Below are 15406 nucleotides of genomic sequence, written 5' to 3' on the forward strand. Positions count from 1 at the left end.
GGACTCCAGTTAGTGCCGCATTCAGGTCACATAAATCACAAACTCCGCAAACATTGAAGCTGGAGTTTCTGCAGCAACTGCGCTTCCGTTGCACCGAGCATTCGGACTGCTTCTAGTTTATTCTTTGTAGCTTACAATGTTGTAAGCATTTACTGTATTATTTCTGAATTGCCAGATAGCTGAGGATGTACTCGTTCACAAAACATATTTAGGAAGATCTACTAAGAGCAGAATTTAATTAGGTGGCAGAAGTTTTTGCTGTTTCTGTGTCTGGTTGCGAGTCTGATTTGTTTCCCACCTGAACCTGCTTCTTTGTAAACACAGGTGAGAATAATAAAAAAAGTAAATTCTACCTTGAAGATCGACAAAGAAAATGTATGCTTTGTTTCAGTTCTCCTATCCTTCAAGAATAATTACATATTGGCCTTTTACACAATGAGTTGCACCAAGTGTCCTATTCCTAATGTATTTATTTCATTTGCAGTTTCATCGACAGCCTAGAAAGGCCCATTTCTTCTTATCGAAAGGAATTCTATTCTCCACAAATAAAGTGGGTCAGCTCCTGTAGTCCTTCTGCATATATTTTGAAATCATTTCCTGCGCAGCTACTGTGATATTTTTCCCTTGTGCCTCCTCCATCTCTTCTCAATATATTCTTATCTAAGCGTCTTTTAGTATTCAAGAAGTCTGCATTCAGCAAGTGCTGTTTTCAGCTCCTATTGCTTCTGCATTAATCTTTTTTAAAGAGTGTATTGTTCTCCACATGCCAAGAAATTAAGGGTCCATCCTCAGTCTGTATCTGTCCAACTTGTCTTTTCCTCTGGAGCTTAACTTTCCTCTTGTGTATTTTTGTACAATTTGAAAGATAAACTGTGGAGGGCATCTGGGATTTTTAAAAGTGCTGCTAGTGCTTCTGCCCTTTCTAATCCATCGTATTTTCATTTTATACATTTATTTGCTTAATAATATTTCCATCGCATGGGTAAAGTAGAACTACCTCATTTTCAGTCATGTTCACTTGCCCCTCATTTGCTTTGGTATCCAGTTCTAAATTGATATATTAATATTGTAATCACAAAAGATTATAATGGGCCTTTCCAGCTGATGCCGCTTTCCTTTGCAGCAATAGAACTTCTTAAGTTTCATGTTCCTTTGAAAATATGCTTTAGATTTGGTTTAGATTTTTTTTAATTATTCTTTTATTTTATTTATTATTATTGTAATGGCTTCAGACACAAACTTAGAAACAGGCACAGACAGGAGATGTGAGTGTTGCTGCTTTCTAGTATTTCTGCATTTGGTAAAAGAGCTCCTGCTGAATGCTGCTCCTCCTGCAGTGCTTTAAAAGCAAACTCAGTTACATGAGCTATCAGCTTCTTGACCCAACATGTAAGAAAAAATACATTGTTCTTTACTGGCCTCTGACAAATAACAAAAATAGTGATGCTACTAAATGCTGAAAGAAAACAGCATTTAAATCAGGGATTTCCAGACTTACGTTGTACACATCTGTCAGATCTCACCTTTGTGGTTTTATCGTGGTGGAACTGTTTCTGTTAAAGGATTAGGAAAGCTTCATCCCCAGGAAACGACAAGTCCATGGAGGAAAGAGGGTCCTGTTTTGAGCATGTCAGCTTCTACTGCTGGTTTGGGGTTTTTTTTTTTCAAAATATGCCTAGATTTTTATCCATACCACCTTCTTGGTGATAGACTCTAGAATCCCACTAATACATAGTAATTAACATTTAAATGCTGAAATCTTTATTCTTATCAGAGTATATTTTTAAAATTAATTTTCCTGTAAGGCAGAAGTGTATTAAAAATATGACTTCTTTTTCTGTTTTCTGCTATTTCGATATCAATTACTACCATTCTGACTTGAACAGTTTTGTGAAGCAATGATGCCAAGCAGTAAAAAACAGGAAAACCACGTACCATTGTGGGTACTTAATGTGGTCCTATTTGATTTATTCTCTTCTGTGTAAAATACATCTGCTTTAATCAGAGATAGAGTGACTAACGTTTGCACATTTTGTCAACAGAGTATAATATACTTTACAGCAAGTTCTCCCAAAATCCTTGACTGGATAAAAGATGAATCCATACAAAAGATACTGCAGCCTTATGCAAAGTGGCATTATATTGAACGTGACCTTGCAATGTTTAACATTAACATAGATGAAGATTATGTTCCGTGTCTCCAAGGAATAACAAGAGCTAGTTTCTGCAGTGTTTATCTGGACTGGATTCAGTTCTGTGCTAGAAAAAGGGTGGAGGTAAGCTTGCTTTTGTTTGTTTGTTTGTTGGTTTTTTTTCAGTAGTAGTCATTTTAATTCTTGGGATAGGAGTTAAATGATTCATGGTTACTCTTTTACTTGCTCAGGATTAATACAGTAAAATTTATTTCATTTAAGCTGTCAGATTTAACATAAAAGGAAAATACGTGTTTTGTGGAATGGAAAAAAACATGTTTTGGACACTACTCTTGTGCAAAACTAGAGTTTTAAGGAACGCTAGTCTTTAAATACAGAACCAATTCCTTATTGTCCACGCTTCCAACACCATTAATTTCATCAGCTCTAGAAAGCATGGATGAAAACATTCCAGTTCCTTCAGTGTTGCCAGTGTTTGGGTACATTTGCCAAACATTTGTGAGGTTTGTGTATCCTTCCCACAAATTTGCCTGTATCTGGGTACAGTCTTCAAATGGTAGGGAAGTGCGTAACAAAGTCACTGCTAGGATAGGTCACCTCTGAGGGCTCATAATTTGAATGTGAACCATGCCACAAAATCGTGTGAAATTACCTTGCAGCTCTAGAAGGTCAAGGGCAGGTTTACAACTACGCGATTACGTGCTTTGAGGCACTAAGATTACTCATGGTCAGCAGTCATTTGTCGGAAATGCAGTACTTACTGTTACTGTATTTCCACGGAATACTCAAAATAGCCCAGAGGGAGAATACAGTTTCAAACCAGCATATTCCCTTGATTTCATTTTTTAATTATTGCTGATAAGGGCAAAAAATGAGAAGTGTCTCTTTCCTGGCCACCATGCACTTGCATTTGTGCGTTTTTCATTCGGGATCACTGAGTGTACATCCCATTTGCTACCACTGAACGTGGCTGGCGTAACATCACTGCATCTTAGTGTTTCTTCTCCACTTCTGTTCTTTCTCATGTCTCTGACCCTGAATGCCACCCCACCAGTTATCATTACATTGATACTGTTTTCACTGAATTATCCTGCGAGCCTTCCCCGCCACCTCCTCCTACTGGGAATATTTCATCTCTTTTCTTTCCCATCTCAGCTCTTCCCATGTCTCAGCTCCCAAGTTCTGACCTCAAGAATTGCGTGGTGCGGGGAAAGCCGCTGTCAAATGATGCTTTTTCACTTCTTACGTGGCTGAGGCTTTCAAACAGAGTAAGATTCAGGGATGCCCAACAGACTTGGAACTTAACAGTTAAGGCTTAAAAGGGCAAACGCACACCTGCACTAGTGTTCACAGACACATACATTTCTATTTTTTATGTCTTTTTCTTTTACCTCTGTTTTTGTAAATCACAGACTATATAGAGGTAAAGTTCATGTAGGAGATAAGATGTAAAAAAAACTTCACTGTATACATCATCCTGAAAATTGTTGTATTTTATAGAAGGAGCTACATTCTCAGTTGTAACTGGCTCCACTTTCAAAGTCAAAGGAAGCTCTAAGAAATCGCTGCATGGACTGAAATATTAGTCTGTATCCTCCTGAAGGTTCACATTAATGAGGGGTTGTTTCAGGTTTTTTCCTCCAGCTTGATAGCAAAGTTTTTATTGCAAAAATTTCAGTAAAGAGACTCTCCTGAGCTAGTAAATGAAATGTTTTGGCTGCTTGTTAAAATGTGTGGTCAGTGTCATCAATGGTATACAATTCAGATATGTATTGTTATTCACTAGAGGTGTGTGTTCTTCCAAACTTTTCCACATAGATTGTTCTTCTGGAATCCGTGGCTGAGGTTTCGTAGGCACTGTGTCCCATGAAAAGGGGTTTGGCTGCCTCCAGTTGCAGTGTCTCTCAGCAATAAGTAATCTGCTCTGTTTTAGAATGTCAGATCTGGGGGAAAAAAAAAAAAAAAAACAACCCACCACAAAACACCCAACTGAAAAAAACCAAACAAGCCACCACAAACAAAGCTCCCCTCCCTTGGGATCTTGCTGCCCGAGATTAAAACGTTCTGTTTCTAGTCAGTGGGCAAAATAAGCTTGCATTTTGAGAAAGCCTCTCATGTCTATGATCTTCCTTCTTCTTCTGTTTAATTGCAAAGAATGTTTTTGCTTGTAGTTCCAGCTACATGCAATTTTATGAATGTTAACCATTTATAGCATTACAGTGCTTTTACAGATGGTATTTGCATGTAGAATAACATGTGCTCTTAAAACTTTGTAGCACCTGGACAGCGATGAGGATTCTCCTCTAGTGACGCTTTCCTTTGCTTTGTGCATACTGGGTCGAAGAGCTTTGGGAACTGCAGCTCACAATATGGCCATCAGGTAATTTTTAGGAATCCTTTTTCCTCATCTTAAAAGCAAAGACCTGCCTGTCTTTTAATGTGGAATCTTAACAGAAGATTAGATCAAGGTGAAGTCTCTTTCCTCCATAAAGTAATTTGTTTTCTGCCATTCCTGGACATCTTTTACTTTGGTAGTTGGCTAAAGAACTAATACCAGCCTGTATTTCGTGGGGCAAAGCAGAAGTTTGCGTTGAAAGAATGGGTACCTGTGGTTATTGCCCATGTTCCCTCATACCCTGCCTGGCTACTGGAATGCTGAAGAAACTGCTAAGTCATCCAACATCTAGTTAGCTAAATAATAATAAATCGATAAAGAATCTTTATTTCTCAGGGCTGTATTGCTGTTCATTGTGCCGCTACATTCTGGAGCATGAGGAAGGGAGAACTTCACATCTCTTGAGACCAAGGCTCTGTCTGTTTTCACTCTACCTTACTCATTCTTTCAGAATACTTCTTCCTAGAAAGCCTGGTTAATTAAAATATGGTTGGTTAAGATTGTTTATGAATATGCTCTTCATCCTACATTTTCATTAGTGAATCTTCCATTTTCACTGGGAGTTCTGAGTTTTTTGGGTTTTAGAAGTTACCATTTACACCGTTCTATAAATAAGGCATTTTATTAATGAAATATTTTTTATTGTAATAAAGTATAACTACTCGCCTACATTTTAGATTTTTATTAGAAGTATCTTAACTCCCTGTGTTCCACAGGAGTTTAGTAAAAGTAGGGAAGTTGAGTCAATACAGTTTCTAAGTGACCTTGCTGCAGTGGCACAAAACTGGGAGGAAGCTAGCAAGCCCTCCATCAGCGCGCTCCTTAGAGAGGATTTGTCTTGCTAACAAGCAAACAAAGACAGCGCATGTGATTTTGAATGCATTTTGTGTTACAAGATAGAACACTATCTTTTAAATATTCATTCTAGCTTTGTTCTCGGTTGAGACTCTTGTAACATTTGAGTTATGTCTTTTTCTTTCAGTCGTGCAAAATGTTTGTGGCCCACATGGCTTATTTCTTGGTGTATTGCTTCTTTCTGCTTTTTAAAGTGGCTTTTGTCATCTCATTTCTACCAGTCTTTGCACATTCCCTTCCTGTAGTACTTTTCTGTTGGGTTGAGTTCCCTCTCCATTTCTATGCACTCAAACAGGTGTGATGTTTAGTAAGTAACTGATATTTCTAAAATTACCCCATTTTTTGGATGATCCAAATTTTAGAGTTTGGGGACGTGATAGAAAAGTTGATATGCATTTATGATTTTTTTTTTTTTTTGAGAAAAGATTAAAGTGATTTTTGATCTAGGCCTGCAACAGATATGTTACAGCAATATTAGAAATGCATCTAAAAATACCACAAAAGCTTCCTAAACATGCCATCACGTTGCATGTACTTTCCACCGGATCTTAAAATCCTCATTACAGTGTTTTGGCACTAGTACAGATACAATAACAATGTCACTTATTTGTATTGGCTTACATGGTTAGTAGCTAATGTAAAGAGATAATATTACCAGAGACTTTCTAAAGCTTAACATGGAAAGTATGAAGGTCAAGGATAATTATTTGCAAAGTCTTCACCAAAGATTTTAAGAATAATTGCAAGAGTCAGCTATACCATGTCTTTTTAAAATCTGGAATATTACCAGTGACGCAGATTAGTTCCTTTCTTCTGGTGACTGGACATTCCATACTTAAAAATATGGTTTTTGGGGAGAAAAGATCTGCAGAAAGGCAAAAAAATGCAGTAGTCCTATGCAGTGCACAGCTCCATCCCTGTTTTCCTGAATCTGTTCTATATAATCCTGTATCTTTAAGTCAGCCCTGGTTTTCTTTTTATTAAGCAAGTGCTCCAGGGCAGTATTGAATCATTGTATTTTTAAAATATATTTTGTGGCATAAAAGGGATTAAGTGGAAGCTTCTGTCACTATCTTTTTCAGTGTTACTTCACAAAAGCTTTCCCTATGAAAGTTTCACCATGGAAAAACTGTGTCACTTACCTACCTGGTTAAATTATCTTTAATACATTTGAAGTGTCAGAAAGATTTTGGGGAAAAAAAGGAATCTGAGTAGCACAATTCAAGTTATAAATTGCTGCAGCTACAAAACATGGCTTTGGCTTGGTGAATACATTTATTCTTGCCTTAGAGAATTTATATTTATTTTAATTGACAAAAACAATTCAGTAGAAATTAACTAAAGAGCAAGGTGGGTACGCTACCCTGTGACATCAAGACCTTTATCAAAAATCCCCCAAATACATTCACGTCAGCACAGAGGGCAGTTCTTACCGTACTTAGGGTGTTTACTGCATCACCCAGATCTTCACAACTTATTTAAACATAAAGAAGGAGTCAGGCAGCAAGACGCCGACAGGAATACAATCCCACGGCATGCCAGGGGGAAGGAGACTTTGTCCAGCACATGCAACGCTGCTGAGGCCAGAAGGAGACGTTCCCAAGGATTAACGATGGGCACTAAAGGCAGGTCTCCCTCCCCTCTCCCTGTGTTTGATGGAGATACAGCAGCTTTTACGGAGGGTGGTTTAGAGCATTATTGCTGGTCCTCGCTTTCAGGCTGGTGCAGGTCAGTCAGGTGGGGGAGAAGGAGCTAAGGTCCTTAGAAGCTGGAGGAATCATTCCTTAGGTGACGCTTCACAGTCCTTTTCCTTGAAAAGATGTCATGGTATTTTGGGGACCTTTTGGAACCACCTGCTGCTGCTGGAGAGTGTTTTAGTTTTCTGCAGAGGCGGCGTCAGAACAGGCAACCCCACAGCCAGCTGTGTGCGTAAGGGGGATGCACGGCACATACGGCTGTTGGGAGCTGGCTCACTCTAAGAGGTCGGGGCTCCTAACGTGCTCACACACTTGAATGCTGGACTGCGAAAGTTTAGGTTATTTAGGTTACTCTGGTAGGCACTGAGAAATGACCTTGAACTTCATCTCAGGACTTTCTGTTAGTTCTAGCTATGGAGCATCTTGTGTACAACATCGCTAGAGGTTTTGTGGTAAGTTTGAGATGTAATGGCCAGATAGGCATTGTAGTCTCCTCCTCCTCCTCTTCCCCCTCACACTTATTTCTTATGAAGTGTTTCAGAGACATCCAACGTGAGCAAACTAGCCAGGAGTCTGTGCTCTGCAGTCCGTGTTTTGTTCTCAGGGGTAACTGCACAGGCAGTAGGGAACTTTCCTGGATTAAGTTTAGTCCTTGCTGTGTCTTGGGAGGAGGCAGCCATCCGACTGCTGCGCAGAAATAGTAACGCAAAGTTAATGTTACACTGAGCCGTGCACTACAGAATTGAGATTCAAGTTTACATTGTGTATGTAAACTACCAATTTGCACTCATTTACGCATGATTCTGTCTAATCTATTAATCAGTAAATGTCACTGTAAACCAAGATTTTAAATGCTCTTATATAATGTATGTAAATAATTATTCAGTGTACCTGTTCATGTAAATGTCAGTAGAAACCCAGCATTAACACTAGATTACACAATAAATGCATTCATTAAGAAGGCAGAACATTGCTATGCAAATCACTTGCTCTTTTAAACTGTCATTAGGAGGCATCCTGCACAAAATGCAATTTGAAGAATGACATGACATTACCATTCATTTATTCAAATAGGAGTGATATGTTTAGTATTTGTAAAAAAAATACTTAATAATCCTATTCAGCCACTAGACTTACTAGTAAATAAGTGTTTAGTATAAGTTTTGCGTTTGGAAAAATATAAAAATCTCTTCATAAAGCTTCTCTTATCAGGTACTTCCAATGCTACCAAGCCTGGATGTTCAGGTCCCCTGCGCTCCCTCTGGGTGTCATCACTCGGTGTGGACAGAGGGTCACTCCCAAGGAACGCCCCTGCCTGGAGGAACTGCTGCTCATGCTGAAGCCCAGGGAAGCAGCTGGTCCCACCCGCCCCTTCCCTCCTGGGCACCACATTGCATTGCCCAGCGTCGGAGGGGAAAGAGGTGGAGGGCACAGGACACAGTGCTGCTGGTGATGCTGCACTGCTAGTGGGAGCTCAGGCAGACCGGGCAGCTTTATGTTTGCCAGAGCCAAGCAGGGCAGAAGCAGGGGAGAAATGTTTGACTCTTAGCTCATAACCACTGCGGTCTAAAATATCAAATTCACAAGGGCAACCACTGAAAATATTTCATGCAGGTGAGCTATGACATTCAGGTCATTACCAGCTCACAGGCACGTATGTTTCTTTATTCCTTAAATAAATCTAGAGTTAATATTGGGAAAGGTCTGTGAACTGCGGACAGGGGATGGGTTTTGGTGTGCAAAATTCGCCAGCTCATTAGTCTCCATCCGTGCTGTTTTCAGGCTTGCATCAAATGCTTTTCGTTTCAGCTGTTGGAGCAACGTTAAGGAGTGCAGGACGAGGGAGTATTTGCTTTGGCTGTGTTACCCTCCCTCTGGTATTTGTGGTGCTACTTAATCCTCTCCTTTCTGCACATTCAAGGGGCCGACGGTTCCCACACACCTACTAGTCTTGTTCTAAAATAGCTCGCAGTTGTGACAGCAGCTTTTCGGGATCTTAGCCCAGAGGGTTAGAAACATTGCCAGAAATAGTAGTTACATCTCTTCCTGGTTAATGTCATTTCTTTGGCATGTGAATTTACCTTAACTACTTTTTAAAATATATTGAATGAGCCTGTAACTACAGCAGATTACTAACTGAGGTATGTTAAAACTGGGCCAAGAAAGCAGCAACAACCTTGAGTGAGGCCCGAGATCAAAGCTGTTGGCTTTACAGCTTCCTTATAATCTCATTAGAGTCTTCAGGAGAGAGCATTAACAATGGGAAGAATAACAACAGCTGTATCTTCGGTGGATTAAGGGCTGCATGTTACAGTACTGGCTTGAGATAGTGTCACATTATAGGCAGAATGTCTGTCCCCAAAAGCCTCATAACAATTGGCAGGAGAATAAAAGATGTCCACAGTGTTGTGAATACAGCGATCTCCTCCAGACCTCTCTGTTGGAAAACGCGGTCTATAAAATAATTGACTCTCAGCCTCTCCCAGCTACTGCCACTGTTGCTTTACTCCTTGTAGCAGTCATACCTGTTCTTAAAAATGCTGGTGAGAGAACTTATTACGCAGAGGGATGAGAAGTGGAGGACTCTTCCCTAAGTAAGTGCAGCGAGAGCTGTAGGTGCTTCCCCCTGTTCCCTCTGCGGATGCTCAGCTGTGGCGTGCAGAGCTGTCCTCGTCCTGGCCTTGCTTCCAGCAGACATTGCTGTTTGCAGCAGCCTGTTTCGCATGTGCTGATGCCTATAAGACACTTGGATGTGAACGCAAACTCTTTGTCTGCTCTGGTATTCAGATTTGGCTCCGAGAGCCTCTAATGATGTAGAAAACAGCTTGCTCTCCTGCCTACTTCTCCTATCATCCCAGCCAACTTTGCAGAGCAAATACAGGGGGTGTTACGTGGGGAAAAACTATACTACACATCATCATTAGGTGCAGAATTCAGGGTAGATTTTTCAGTTTCATCCTGGGAAGAATATTTAGATACCGAAGTGGGAATTTTTCAGGCAAGGATTCAGCTGGATTTTTTCTATTGGGTGGGCGAGTTGAAAGGACCCTTCCTGATTTCTAGCCTTTTCAAAGGAAATGATAGTCACGTATTTCACCACACTGGCTGCACCCACCTTTCTTTTTCCCCTAGCTGGTTTATTCTAGGGCTTTCCTAGCTATTAAGCAGGATTGGGATATATTATCATTTTCCAAATTGTGGAGACGATTGATTGAATGTCAGTGGGGATCAGGACCCGCTTCTTGAAGACACATAATAACTCCCATTGAAATCAGTGCCTGCATGTTTTGAAGATCGGAGTGTAAGTGCCTGTCTCACACAGGCATGTATTAATAGGTAACTTAATACTAATAGGTGCAAATCGGTTATGAATTCACAAACGCGTCCCTGTACTCTTCATTCCCAGCAGGGACAGTGGCCCCGTCTTCCTGACTGGCCTTGGTCCCACTGATTAGTCGATTTGTATTAACACGGTGCTTTCGCAGAGAAAATCGGTATCCAGCTGTTTTTCTGGTAACAACATATATATCTTTCCCTTTTAATTTCTAAAACGTGCTACCCACTAAGGGCAAAACTAAGAATGCGTTTGAAATGAAGATAGGCTGGGAAGTCTCCCAATTTCTCTTCTCCCTCTTTTGGAGAAGAGAAAAAAAAATTAAAACTTTTTTTTTTCCCCCCCTAAATAATTAAGAAAGCTCAATTACGTGAAAAGATTGTGTGTTCTCTAGAGAAAGCCTGGGCGGTAATGAAGACCGCTGACATCTTAATGCAGCTTCTCCTCAGAGCCTTTACCATCTGAAAAATCAACTGTTCTGAGTAGGATCTTGGCAGGTAGATGAAACCATGTCCTGTAGGTTTGCAGGAGCTGCCCGTTTGCCTTAATTTTGAGATGGCTTTTTCAGAGCAGCATTAGGACGGCAGTCCTGTAATGGATAGGATATATAACAGATATACATCCTGAATGTATAAGGCTACAAGCATTATAGAGGTGGCTGTGGTGCTGTGGGAAGCTCGTGGTTCAGGGTGCAGGATGGAGCTGAGGGCTGGGTGTTTCCCTTCACAAACCCTCCGTTTTTTCTAATTTCTAACTACTACTTGATTTTGTACCTGTTACCTCTTGCTTAAGTCTCAGGTCCAGGCAAACTGTCATCCAAGGTCAGGCAGAAGTGGTTGTATGGAGTTTCTTGTATTAGACAGAGGACACCCAGATCACGTTTGGTTTAGGGCTCATGGTTTCAGTGTGCGATGCCTGCCTTGTGATTCGTGTTCTCACCTGCCTTGCTGAACAGTTCCTGAAACATAACTTGGTTTTTTTTCCAGTCCATCTGTTTTAATGTTCATGTCTGGGTTTGAGTTTCATGGCAAAAGTCTCAGAGTTGCTGAAAATATTTGTTACAGCTGTTTTTTGTTTCGGTTTGGGTGGGGTTTTTTTGGTGTCAGTTTTTGTTGGGGTTTTTTTGTGGTTTTTTTTGTTTGGTTGGCTGTTTTTTGGTTGTTTTTTTTTAATTTTTACCTTACAAGGAGAACTGCTAACAGGCCCAACAATAAACTTTCAAACGAGGGGGCAGTTGCTGCCACCTGCGCAGGGATTGCAGAGCAGCTGGCACTCTTTGACCTGGTCTCTGTGGCACAGCTGCAGAGAAGCAGCGCCCTGAGGCGTGCCCTGACCCAGCCGCCCATCCTTAGGACATCCTCCATTCCAGGTGCCACACTCATTTTGCGGCCAGTCATTTCCAGCGCAAGCAGAAGGAAAGCAACCTACCCCGAGGAATGTTTTTCCATTAGAAATAGGCGACGTGCCCTCTGTTTTCTACCCACGGGAGGAGCTCACCCTGTGCCGGCGGGCCACCAGTCACTGCGGCTCAGCACGTGGTCGGCGGCTGGCAGGGGTCTGGCTTGGTGAGATGGGGATGATTTCTGCGAGTGACTGCTGCCTTCCTCTTACAGCTTGGACTCTTTTCTTTATGGGCTCCATGCATTGTTTAAAGGAGACTTTCGGATAGCAGCAAAAGATGAGTGGGTCTTCGCGGACATGGATCTATTGCATAAGGTTGTTGCCCCGGCAATCCGAATGTCTCTGAAACTACACCAGGTAGGGTCATTTTTTAATTTTTAACTTGTTTATTATATCTGTTTTCTTAGGGAAACACAGGAAACCTTAGAAACTGTCCAAAGGAAAAAAGAAAGGGAAATGGGAGTATTTGTTGCCTTATTGTGAGAAATTTCCTTAACCAAAATGGAAAAACTTGGCATTTATTTATTATGCATTCACTTGATCTTCTTTTCTGTGCCCCCTTCCTGCCCATTTGAAAGCATTCGTATTGCAGAACGTGACCCCGCATTTTTCATCAAAACAAAACTGACAGTCATGGCATGCTTTACTTGTGTGGACACTATAAAGATGGTTTTTAGATCGAAAAGAAATACATTGATTAGACTGATCTCATTGCTAATTTATTAATCCTTTCGTGAATGGCAATTACATATGTAATGGTTCCATATGTTAAAAGACACAGCTGAGAGGAGAGGGGTTTGAAGGGTTAGTGTCACAGCTGTTTGTTTGATGATGTCAGGCTGTTTCTGACCCCATTGTTTCCAGTTGTAAAAATCTGGCACACCTCCACTGAAGTTGCTCCAATTTCTTCAGGTCAACCCTTGTATAGCTTGGAGTTGATTTTGTTCTTGCTCTGGCACGTTATGATTTAGTATAATACGCTTTTGTTATGCATGCTATTTATAATAGCTCTGAATGTAACTGAAGTGGAACTGCTGTGTATTAATATCTGAGAATTCGACACAATAACTTAATGAATGTTATCACTGGCCATGTTGCTCTGTGACAGCTAAAGCAGTAACACAATATTGTGATATCTGCTGATGGATTCCCAGTCTGTGCTTTTGTTGGTGGTTTTTTGTGAATAAAAATAAAGTTTTCCACAAGAACTGTGGAACGCCTCACGTGATTCCGATCTCCCATGGCTAACCCGAAAACTCTGCCTCCTGTGGCTTCCCACTTTACAAAAAGAAAGTGGGTAAGCTGGCATTCTCTAGGTGCCTTTGTCCAGTGGAAACATGAGATCAGAACAGGTTACAGTAAGACAAAAACGTTACCTTTCTGTATGACTGTTAAATTAATTCTTCTACTTCCACAAAGACACTCTGTATCAAATAGCAAGTCACCTGGGGGGCGGGCAAGCTGGCAACTGTTTGAAAACCAGGATTTTGTTTACTGTTAATAGTTTTTGTGTTTTCATAAACAGACCTGACATTTTCAATAATTTTTCCTGTACTACCAGGACCAGTTCACCTGCCCAGATGAGTACGAGGACCCAGCAGTTTTGTATGAAGCAATACAGTCTTTTGAAGAAAAGGTGGTGATTTGTCACGAAGGGGACCCGGCCTGGCGCAGCGCTGTACTCTCCAACAGAGAGGAGCTGCTAACCCTGAGACACGTGGTAGATGAAGGAGCAGATGAATATAAAGTTATCATGCTCCACAAAAGCTACCTGAGCTTCAAGGTTATCAAGGTACATACGCCATCTTTCTAATATTGCAGGAATTTAGGGCTGCGGTAACTAATATTATTTCTGGGTAATTTGGCCAAAAGGAGTTTAACAGAGTAGGGACTGGAGGCTAAACGAGCTGTCTTCAGTTGACTTCCATTTTGCACCTATATGTTTGTGTATCTGAACTGCCATTCCAGACTTTACTAGGGAGTAGCTGCAAAAGTTCCTAAAACCTGCTGGTGCGAAGACATGAGGCGTTTGCCCGCACAGCTATGGCCATTCTACCTAAATTGTGTAGTTCTGCAGCTTAAGTAGCGAACGTTTTCACATCATCTGCATTTTTAACCTACCTGTAGGTCAACAAGGAGTGCGTCAGAGGGCTTTGGGCTGGGCAGCAGCAGGAGCTTATTTTCTTACGCAATCGTAACCCGGAGAGAGGAAGCATCCAGAACAATAAACAGGTCTTGCGGAACTTAATTAATTCTTCGTGTGATCAGCCACTGGGATATCCAATGTACGTTTCCCCTTTAACCACCTCGTACCTTGGGACACACAGCCAACTGAGGAACATTTGGGGGGGACCTGTCAGTTTGGACAACATTAAAAAGTGGTTCAGATCCAAATGGTTAAGGTAGGTGGTTAAATTTTGTCTATGCAGCTAGAGTCCTTGCTGTCTCACTTCCACTGTGTTTTCTGTTAGAGTAATTCCGTACTGTTATCTATGAGTAAAAAATCAATTGCAAATAACTCAGAATATAACATCAAATGGCCCTACAGATACAGCAGAAAGCAAATTCATTAACTTGTTCACGCCTTTTAAGCAAAGCTTCCTCCATGTTCAACAAGATTCATTATCAAATCATTTAGCACACAGACATTTCCCTTATTTGAGGGAATTTTACTGCTTATGCCTTGTAAATAAGGGTATCTTTTCTGTAACTCGGTGACATGTCAGAACATGAAGAAGTGTGTCGGTGGGTTATGCTCCAAAGCTTTGGCAGTATAAATGACCATTCCCAAGTCATTGTTCTTGACCAAAACATACCTGAAAATGTACTTACTATCCATCAAAGCTGCCTGACTTCCCCTAGGTATGCACGATCAGTATGTGACACATTCCATCTCTCATTCCTACATGCACTTTTTCATATAGCAATAACTCACTCTTGTCTCATTCCACCTGCCCTATCACCACTTGGCTGAAGAGAGGCAGGCGACCACGGAGAGACTATGGGAGCCAGCTTGCGTGCTTAGCCCCATGATAAAATGCCACTGAGCTCCCCCCAGCCTGCTCCTCCTGTTTGCTACTTGGTTGCCTCATGCAGAAGTTGATATTTAGAGATCGCTGTGATACTAAAGAATCCTAAGGTCCTGCAGGGCTCCAGAGCCACTTAGACAAGGAAAGATTTGGGTTGTGTCACATACAGTTGTATTCCAAATAAGCTTACCACATCATCATCTTTGTTGTCTCATAAAACATTAGAAGACCTGCAGCAGTATGAGAGTACAATTACACATTTTGGGGGTTCCTAATGTTGGTGGCACGGATTTTCATGCACAGTAAATGGCTGACCGTGCGTGTGTTCCTGCCAACAGAATGCGGAAGGACTGCCACGCAGCTCACCATGAGAGGGGTAATGTTGAAGAGGTGGATAGTGGAGGGGGATCCTCCTCTAGCAGCAATTCTGCAGGCAATTCAAGCCAGAGCAGCAGCTCGCAGCCTACCAGAGATGGAACCCCTCAGTTGCAAGCTTCATCTCAAGAGGTCCACCAGCGTGCAGGTATTTGCACAATTTACTT

General features: G+C 41.3%; 1 protein-coding gene across 1 annotated transcript in view; it reads left to right on the forward strand.

Annotated features, from left to right (window-relative positions):
* PCNX2 (pecanex 2) overlaps positions 1 to 15406 on the forward strand; it is a 159630-nt gene that overhangs the window by 135525 nt on the left and 8699 nt on the right. Inside the window, exons 27-32 of the mRNA XM_037391395.1 lie at positions 2043 to 2276; positions 4430 to 4533; positions 12048 to 12192; positions 13397 to 13627; positions 13963 to 14237; positions 15203 to 15387. Coding sequence (XP_037247292.1) covers positions 2043 to 2276; positions 4430 to 4533; positions 12048 to 12192; positions 13397 to 13627; positions 13963 to 14237; positions 15203 to 15387 — 1174 coding nt within the window. The remainder of the gene's footprint in view (positions 1 to 2042; positions 2277 to 4429; positions 4534 to 12047; positions 12193 to 13396; positions 13628 to 13962; positions 14238 to 15202; positions 15388 to 15406) is intronic.

This window comes from Falco rusticolus, chromosome 6 (assembly GCF_015220075.1).
Source record: "Falco rusticolus isolate bFalRus1 chromosome 6, bFalRus1.pri, whole genome shotgun sequence".
NCBI lineage: Eukaryota > Metazoa > Chordata > Aves > Falconiformes > Falconidae > Falco > Falco rusticolus.